Here is a 10000-nt window from a genome sequence, read left to right on the forward strand (position 1 = left end):
GAGTCCTTATCCCTATCCATCTTGACTTCTTTTCCTTTTAGTTGTCCAAATAGTCTGTACACTGTATCTTGACGAGGAGAATCCATTTGAAATGTAATGGCACAGGCATTAAAACACCCAAACGCAGACACTTGACGGCCATTCTTACACTATATGAGTTCAAATGGTGGGGAAAGAAGTGGGCAGACTACATCTTTGAAACACGTCATTAGTGCAGGAGAAAGAGGAGAGAGAGAGAGAGAGAGAGAGAGAGAGAGAGAGCGAGACAGACGGTTAAAATTTGATGACATAAATGAGCAGAAAGATGAGCATGGATTATTAAACAGGCCCATCATGAAAACTTAAACCTGTGAAAGATGTTGAAAAAGCGGCTAATTAAAACAAATGTTTCAGCCCTCGTCCTCATCCTGATGACCCCCGCCGACGGGCGTCTGATCAGGGCCTGTCATTAGCTGTGGTCAGTAAATTATTTAATGGCCTTTCGCTCAGTGAAAACATTGGCGGTGGTCTGCGGGGTTGAAGAACACAGGGGGGGAGGAGTGAAGCGGTTTGAGTTCTGTGTGTGGAGGGGTGGGGGGGCGTTGGGGGGGGGGTTAGTGAAACGATGTGAACCTAGTGTCCATTCCCTGATTTGTAGAGACGTGTTACAATTAGGAAATGAAAATAGTGTACATAAAAACCCAGTCTAACGATGGCCATTATATTTTCGGTTTATTGCTTGTTCAATGTTCTTTGGTGAATGCTTTGGAGTGATTAAAGGACATGCTCAGTGTGGACTGGAGGGTCTTTGAATCAAAGGGATGTCATTCGCCTCTGCCGAAGTGCTCTGGTGGAATAGTTTTCGGTCATATAGATATTCACACTGTTGGTTCTTAGGCTACACTAACCAATGTGTCACACTGTAAAACGCTAAGTGAAGCTTTATGTCCTGACACAGAAGAAGAGAGTCAGTTGAGAGCTCAAGCCAAAGAGGAGAGGAAGCAGAAAGCTCCGAGCTGTTGAAATGATCAGAGGAGCTTCATCTGCTGCTTTGTGTCTTGATGCAGGACACACACAGAATGCAATTCTGAAATGGTTTAATAACCATTGTGTCCCCCTCACAGAATGCAGAGAGCACTTAAATGAATATTTTAATTTTTTGTTTTCATCATTTCTAGAACAGAGTGAAAGCTGATGTTTAAAATACTTGGCTATGATCTCCTCTCATCTCTGCTGTTTGGAATGACACAAAAGCACATTCGGCTGTTGTCTTGTCTAGTCTTATGAAAATCTTGTTAAAAAGACTTTAGATTGACATATTTAGGTAGATAGAAACAGCACTGTGCAGATGGCCAAGAGAAAGCGTAATTAATAGGGCCGGTCCTGTCAACCTGATTCTGTAGATTTATTCTGAAAACCATGGAGGAATTAACAGAAAATTGCTTCCACTTTCCCCAGGCATATTCCATGATGACCTTTTAATTTGTTTATTTTTGTTATTTGATTTCTTTTGTTTGTTTGTTGGCAGGAATGTTTACTGACTGTGTCCATAGTGACTGGATCCCGTGGCCTTCTGTGATTGCGTAATGAACAGAAGTTTTTCAATCAGACCCACTTACGGTTGAATCTGTGGTAGCCTGAGATTGTGTTTCGATAGCACTATACTTATGTGTTTTTGCTCAGCATTTATATTTCCCGTACTTCCATAATTATCCATGTCTGCTTCAGAGTCTACATGTTTGTAGACGCATACTTGTGTGTGTGTGTGTGTGTGTGTCTGTGTGTGTGTGTGTGTGTGTGTGTGTGTGTGTGTGTGTGTGTGTGTGTGTGTGTTTATGTGTATGTATATTTGTGTAAATATTCCTAATCTGTTTTCAGGTGTTGAGTGCTAATTAGTGTGTGTCCAGAGTCCTATCAATTAGGGCCCTCTGCCTCTCAGTGTACACCTCATGAGGAGAGACAGTTGGGGCTAATGGAACTGAAAGGGCCCTCAGAGTGCTTGGCAGACCTTTGTGGTGCCACGGCGATTTGTCATGAAACACCCCTCGCCCCCAACGAGCAGGCTCTTACTGTCAGCCAGCGCCTGCTTTAGCGCCGACCGCCACCACTGGATGTTTCTCCTCAGTGATGCTCTGGGTAGGGGGAGATGAGTTTGTGTGGTGAGATTTGGATAGCCGTACTGACACAGGTACTTTGTTTTGAGTAAGAGGTGGGATTTGATGGAGGTCAGATTGGTATGCTACACCTCTCCCTCCCCCCCACACTTTTTTGTTGGTATTACAACACCTCACCTCCACTGCTCCCCCCCCCCACCACCACCACCGCTGCCACCAAAACACCCCTTGACTGAGTGAATGATCTCCCAGGCCCAGATTAAACCCCCCCCAGCAGCGACGACCCAGCAAACGCAAACCGCCGAGAGGATTAGACGAATTTGCCATTGTGGCCCCGGCGAAGGAGCCCCAGCGGCGTCCAGCGGCCTCTCGGCGGCGAGCGCTTTGACAGCTTGATGAATTGGGCCTGACACTTGCCAAAATAGCTGTCCTCCGTGCCAGCTGCCAGTTGAGCATTTACACCCCGTTAATTGAATTGGCAATTTGTGTAACAGTACCTGCCCCAGAGCCTTTGGGTAAAAAACACTGCGCCGGCGTTTAGCCCCTCTCTAATCCCGAACGGGGGGAATAGGAGAGGCTAAGCTTCATGAGAAATGATTGCAGATTTGAAATGACAGTCGGGGGGGCGGTGTTGGCGGGTGTGTCTCTCCCTGATCGCCAGTTTGCCGTTAAATGAGAAATGAATTAACAATAGGGGTAATGTTGACTTATAAAAAGCCCCCCGCCAAAAAAGTTCCATCGACTTTCATTCGGCTTCCACGGCTCAGAAATGTTGTGGAGAAAATTAAATTGGGCATATTGTGCGTCGCGCGCTCTTGAGAAAGCCGTTTGTGACATGGCTGCATTACGTGGTGGTATAAAATGTCGAGTGGCTGGGTGGGAAACTGATCTTTTCTTCTAATGCATCAGCATTAGTCTCAATCATGTTTCCCTGCCTGATTTGCATGCCTGTGAGTTTGATTCAGGCTCTCCGGTGTCTCTTGGCGCCGAGGCTGCTGCTAGCTGCTCCTTCATACCTGATTTGGGACCTGAAAGGGCTCTCAGCTGCCGTCAGTGGACCATCAACTGTAATGAAAACTTTTTGTTTATACACCAAGACAGGAGTGCACCCCCTTTACATGCCATCAGTTCATAATGACGGTAGCTTAGAAGCTAACGCATTGAAGAAGAACTGGATAAATGAAATATATTTTTTGAAATATTTTTTATTGCGGGCACATAACACAACACATAACATCCAGCCAACAAACTAAAACAGACACACACACACACACACACACACACACACACACACACACACACACAGACACACACACACACACATACACACACACACACTTTTATATACCCAGACCTGTGAGGCATTACTTTGAAGCTTTCAGTCGTTTTGTGTTTTATCTAGGAGAGGCTTCTTCCCGTCCTTGTCCGATATGTGTGTGTGTGTGTGTGTGTGTGTGTGTGTGTGTGTGTGTGTGTGTGTGTGTGTGTGTGTGTGTGTGTGTGTGTGTGTGTGGTGATGGTGATGGGGGGGGGGTTAGGGCTCAATAGAGCATAATGTCCAGGATCAATATGCAATTATATTCATTTCACTGTGTGCTCACACAGCCGTGAGACGGAGGCCGATTGAATCTCCCTGGCCTGCTCGCCCCCCCCCCCCCACCCAGTGTATAGTCTGTCACAGTGGTGTCCTGCTGTCATGCCGGTGGCCTCTATATGACAGTGCACCATGGGACCACTGTAGAGATGCCTGCAGATGTAGCCTGTGCACACAGGTGGGGGTTAGTTACTGATTGCCACCCTTTATTTATTTATTTATTTATTTATTTATTTATTTATTTATTTATTTATTTATTTATATATATATATATATATATATATAAAATACTATGTATTATGTGCAAACAATGAAAAGGTTTATGCTTGAAATGCTAGACTGTGGAATTGTCTGATGAAGGTTGTTGTTGTTGTTTGTTAGCGTTAGTGTTTTTTTTTTTCTGTATTGAGAGAAAAGAGATTTAATCTTTTCTTTTCTTGCTCACATCTCTGGGCATCTTTTAGATGAGACAGAATGAAAAAAGCTGGCTTTGTGTGTGTGTGTGTGTGTGTGTGTGTGTGTGTGTATATATGTGTGTGTGGGTGTGGCTTTGTTCACTGAGAACTCTCTCCGGCTCAAAGCGGGCCCTCTTAATTCCAGCCTTTGAAAGGAGAAGGGAAAGCAGTCGGCTCAGCACAGCAGCCCAGCACCGCACAACAGCCCAGCCCAGCCCAGCCCAGCCCAGCCCAGCCCAGCCCAGCCCAGCCCAGCCAGGCCTCTTTGTGAGGGGCTCAATGGCGGGGAGTTTTATTAATGGAGCCCGGCGTGTGATTTTTGGCCTGGGTCCGTTTGTCCCCCCCCCCCCAGCCCTACCCCTACCCCTATCCAACATCAGCGGTGCTGTGAACGAAGGGAGGACTGCAGATCAGCTGAAAGCTTAGACGAATGAGCACACATGGATTCACACACACGGATGAGAACATATATATACGTACAGACACAGGCACTGACACTCGCGCATATTTAAACCCTAACAAATGGCTACCCATAGACAGACAGGTTGCTGAGCACATGAACGCATGCGCACACATGGTAGATGCCTGTGCACACACACACACACACACACACACACATATGTCTAGCACATGTTGATGTTCTTTGTGTACGAGCACAGGGAGACTAAATGGGTGAAAGCACGCGTGATTACACACTTGCATGCACACACACAGAGCTTAGGAATGTGAAGCAGTGACCACACACTCATTTCATGCTCAGTCGTACACACACACACACACACACACACACACACACACACACACACACTCACACACACATGCTCTGGCATTCACACATAGACCCTAGGAAACTGAAGAAATGAATACACACTCCTTTCTGCTCACACACACACACTAGGAAGTTGGAAAGTGAATGAAGATACTTACTCACACACACAGACACACACTCACACACACACACACACACACACACACACACACACACACACGTCCCCTAGCAGATTGTGTGAATGGGTAATGCTGGTGTTATTAAGAAGCGGGCCGTTGGCAGGCGCAGAGCTGAGAGTCCGCCTGCAGACAGAGGCCGTTTAACATTTTAACTTCTTTATTATCAGATATTAACCACCCCTCTCCTTTCTCCTTTCTCAAGCCCTGCACATCCCCAAGGTCAGGGAAGATTTCCCCACATAAGACAATCCGCTGCCTTATTTTTTCATTTGATGTGATGTGATTTTTGTGTGTGTGTGTGTGAGAGTGTGAGTGAGAGGCTGTGGAGTGCGCTGGGCCATTGTGCAAGAGATGATTTCTCCTTGTGGGTATCGGCGGTGCGGGCCGAAGGGATGATAATTGAAGTTGGTCAAGAGTGTTTCTGATGCTTATATATTGTTTTTACATGAGAGCTGCCTGCTTAAAGGGTGTGTGTGTGTGTGTGTGTATGTGATTGTGTGTGTGTGTCTGGGCATGTGCTTTAACAGCATATATTTATGGTGTGGAACTGTAGATTGCATAAGATTGAGACGTATTGGTAAGTGTGTGTACTGCGTATGTGTGTGTGTGTGTGTGTGTGTGTGCTCGCTCCTTCTTTTTGTTTATGTAGTCATATGACTCATAGTATCTCACTGTGTGCCTCAAAGCACCGTGTGATCTGGCTCCCTCTGCTGTGAGCTCCTATCTGGCTCCGCTGTTGTGTGTGTGTGTTTGTGTGTGTGTGTGTTTGTGTGTTTGTGTTTGTTTGGATTTCTGTCTTGGGTCCTGGTGAGATATGCTCGGTACCCTTTGGTGTTTGTGTTTGTGTGTGTGTGTATGCATGCATGCGTCTGTGTTTGTACATGCGAGTGTGCATCCGTGTGTGTGTGTGTGCATCACAGCATCTGTGTGTGTGTGTGTGTGTGTGTGTGTGTGTGTGTGTGTGTGTGTCTGTGTGTGCATCACAGCACAGCAACAGCACTGTCCTTCCAGTGTGTGTTTGTCATCTCAGCCGGGCGTCCAGGTGTGTGTGTGTGTGTGTTTGTCATCTCAGCCGGGCGTCCGGGGCGAAGCGCTTAAAGCATTACTGGAGGGGAGAAGTGTGTTTACTCTGGCGCCACAGGTTTGCTGAAGGACAGCCGGCAGCCTCGTACCCCCCACCTCACCTTCCAGCCCCGGATCTTACCCCCCCCCCCCCCCCCCCCCTCCACCCAGCAATGACCCCACCTTCACACCCTCACACCCCCACCCATCACCAAGACCCCTGTTTGCTTCTGGTCCTTGAGCGACTTTAATGGCCATTCAATGCTTTTTATTACATCATTAATTGCACTTAATTCAGCAACATTACCCAAACGCCTGGCTAAGCTCTGGAAATTAAGTACAGAGCACTTTGTTATAAAATTCCTCCATAATGAGCTCTGGTGGGACAAGGTCTGTTAAGTTTGAAATTACCTCGGGCCATTTTTTAGCGGCACCGTGGCAGCACGCTGCTCCTCCATACTTTAAAGTCAGAAGTCTTGGGGAGAAAAAAAAACTAAAAAAACGAGAGAGCGAAAGAGAGACAAAGAGAGACAGGGAGAGAGAGAAATGCCTCGAGGGCGCAGCTCTCTAGTTGCTCGGCGGAGGAATCAATGCCGCGATATTATCCCCCCCCTCCTATGAAAACAAGGCTTTGTAGCGCGAGCAGCGGGGCCGGGGCTAGGCGGGCGAACACGCGGGTGTGAGTCGAGGTAGCGGCGGCGGCGGCGGCTAAGTAGTGCCACGAGCGAGCGGGGGCTCTTTGATTTGCATCTCCGTGTACGGTGCCGGTGCCAGAGCAGCGCAGCGCCGGGTCAGACGTGGTTGTTTTAGCGGCGTGGCATCAGTGGGCACGCGTGCCGTGATCCGTTTGGGTCTAAGTCAATTTGGGATTGGAGGAGAGAAACACACACACACGCACACACACACTCATTCAGCCATGCTTGTGTTCACAGTCTCTCACTCATTCACAGGTTATTAGGTTCAGTGTGTAATACAAACATGGTGTCCGCTGTAATATGTTGCTCAGCATTTCAAAAATACCAGCATGCTTCATCGCATTCTGATGTGCAACAAACACAAACACACACACACACACACACACACACACACACACACACACACACTCACACTCACACAGGTGGTTACCTCACACTCAGACTAATCTTGGTCTATCACACTCTGTCGTTTCTTAGTTCCTGCATGTGTGCGTGCACACACACAAACACCGACTCTGTGTAGACCGACTCTGACAGGTTGTGTTTGTTGCGTGTGTGTTGTGTGTGTGTAGACTGACTCTAACAGGTTGTGTGTGTTGTGTGTGTGTCTCCTCAGCTATCGGAACTCAGAGGAGGAGGGGTCACACCGTCGTTGCCTCGGAGATCTTTGAACCGCACCTCGGGAGCCACATTCTGCAGGTAGGACACACACAAGCATCACGTTGTTCATGTGCACAAAGACACACACACATACACACACACACACACACACAAACATTCTCTCTCACACACACACAAACACACACTCTCGTCATATAAACAGCCAATTCACTCTGCTAACTCTATATGAAATTTCTCATTTTTTAATACAGATTCTGTTGTGCATAACACTGTTTGTGATTGTAAAAATACAATTACGTTTAGCATGGCAAGCTTTCACTATAAGCCAACATTAACAAGTATATCTCTGCGATTACTGAACGATTATTTTCTACCCCTTACTCTCATATCTTCTACTCTGTATTTATGTTTCGTATAAGCATGTTCATTCAGGTTTGATATGTTTCAAAGCCTATGGGATTTGTTAACAGAAGCCGTATTCAGGCGCTATGTTCGGTCGTTTCATGTGTGCCTGCTCCTTCTCATCTCGTAGAAAATATTGACCTGCAAACATCATCAGAAATCCCCTCAGGGAAAACAGTTCTCTCTGGACTGATGTGCAGGCTTCTCTATCGCTTGGGTTTTTAACGGTGGTTAATTGGACGAGAAAGGAGGTTGTCTTTTGGGTTAAATATTCATCAGTCTGGCACTTTGAAAAGCCTGTAAACTTTGTGTTGGCATGTGCTGGGGGAACAGCGCAGGGTGTGTGAGTGTGTGAGATGCCGCCGAACAGCGGCGGTCTACGGGGAAACGCGTGTCAGCCGTGCATGTTGAGGACGGATGATGAGAAGTGACAACTCCCGCTGTTTTTTTTTCTTCTTCTTTTTTTTTTTACCCAGAATGCAGAGGTTTTAACGTGACGGGGGCAGGCTGCGAGTGTTTAATCCCCTTCCGTCATTAAAAGTGCATTTCGGGAAGGAACATGCAGCGCTATTGATTTCCTTGACACACAAAACAACTCACTCATGTCCTCCCAAAAAACAGAAGAGAGAGAAAGGTTTCTGGGAGGTATTTAAACTGTGATAAACTGTGGTGCTGTTCAAAGCCCACCATAAAAAAAAAATGAAGAAAAAAACGAAGGATTTGTGGGGGGTGGGATGGGGGGTGATCTTTTCCTTTCGACAGGTTAAATGTCTGACAAGGAAGCGGAAATTTATAATTAACATCAATACCAGGCTGAAAGTCTGTCGAGGCGTGGCCTTTTCAAGGAAGGACTTGTTCCTGGCAAATTGTCCCCATTAATCTTCGGCTTAATTGATTGTGAAAAGTTTTGGGATGACATTTGGAAAAAAAGGCATGCTCGGCTGGTGATTGATAGGGGGAAAATGAACTGATAATGGATGCGAGGCAGTCATTACTTGTTGAGCTCTGCGGCTAATTTTAGACAGATTAGACCAGCGTCTGATAGAGCTTAATAAAGAGGAGCCTTGATGAGGTGCTTTGGTGGAGGCTGAGCCTCTACCTCTACCTGCTTCGCCAGAGCTTCAGATGTACGGCCTCTAGATGAACCCCCAGCCTCTAGATGCACCTCCAGCCTAGACAACCTCCAGCCTAGACAACCTCCTGCTTCTGGTGTATTACACCACTTTTCTCTTTTCATTGACCTAAGATCTGGAGCAACACCTGCTCTACCTAGAAGATAGACTTGTTTCTTAGTCACTGTTAGCTGTACCATCTTTTTGAGAGAGTGGGGTTGAGTTAGGTAGGGAGGGTGGACGCAATGTTAACGTTAATGTTTAATGTAGCAATGCAGGTCAACAAGAGGAAGATAGGACTTTAGCAGCTTTGCGAGACAACCATCTGTAATGTTATTTTATATTGTCAGTGAGTGATTTCAGGCCTCAGCCACAGGTGTGTCCGAGACTTTACCAGCATGTATGATGTCTATGCATTTAGAGACCATTTAACCTTGAAATGGGATACTGTTTAAATGCATAATGAAACTAATATACTGTGTCTATTAGCAATCAAAGTTAGCCTTAGCATGCAAACTGATTGCCATGTGGGTCAGGTTGTTTGAATCATGAACGTGTGATCTCTCTCGTATGCATGGGGCCTGTCAGGTGAGCTATTGACCGGCCAAAAGCTTGTATTTGTGTGGAAGCAGGGGAGATGATGAGCCTGAGCCCACGCACCTGTGCACATCGTCAACCGAGAATTAATTATTTGACGTCACCAGAATATAACTCTAATATAAAATAATATGGTTTGGTGAAAAAAAATCATATTACATTATTTATAAAAATGAATGCAGAAAAAATAATACAAATAAAATACATTTCATGGAATGGTGGTTATTTGATTCTGGTTTTTCAACCGTGTTTTTCTTGTACCGTGTTAATTCTCAGTTGGTGACATGACAGCACTGAGCCAAATATCATTACAGGCAGATCAGTCTGTGTGTGTGTGTGTGTCTGTGTCTGTGTGTGTGTCTGTGTGTGTGTCTGCGTGTGTGTGTGTGTGTCACCAGGCCAGTGGGCTTAACTGATCAGT

At 46.2% G+C, this 10000-nt stretch overlaps 1 protein-coding gene across 3 annotated transcripts in view; it reads left to right on the forward strand.

Moving 5' to 3' along the window:
- LOC105899592 (neuronal PAS domain-containing protein 3) overlaps positions 1 to 10000 on the forward strand; it is a 259062-nt gene that overhangs the window by 114803 nt on the left and 134259 nt on the right. For all 3 annotated transcript variants that reach the window (XM_031579734.1, XM_031579735.1, XM_031579736.1), the window contains exon 4: positions 7464 to 7546. In XM_031579734.1, the coding sequence (XP_031435594.1) occupies positions 7464 to 7546 (83 nt within the window). The remainder of the gene's footprint in view (positions 1 to 7463; positions 7547 to 10000) is intronic.

The sequence above is a fragment of the Clupea harengus genome, chromosome 14, assembly GCF_900700415.2.
Source record: "Clupea harengus chromosome 14, Ch_v2.0.2, whole genome shotgun sequence".
Lineage (NCBI taxonomy): Eukaryota > Metazoa > Chordata > Actinopteri > Clupeiformes > Clupeidae > Clupea > Clupea harengus.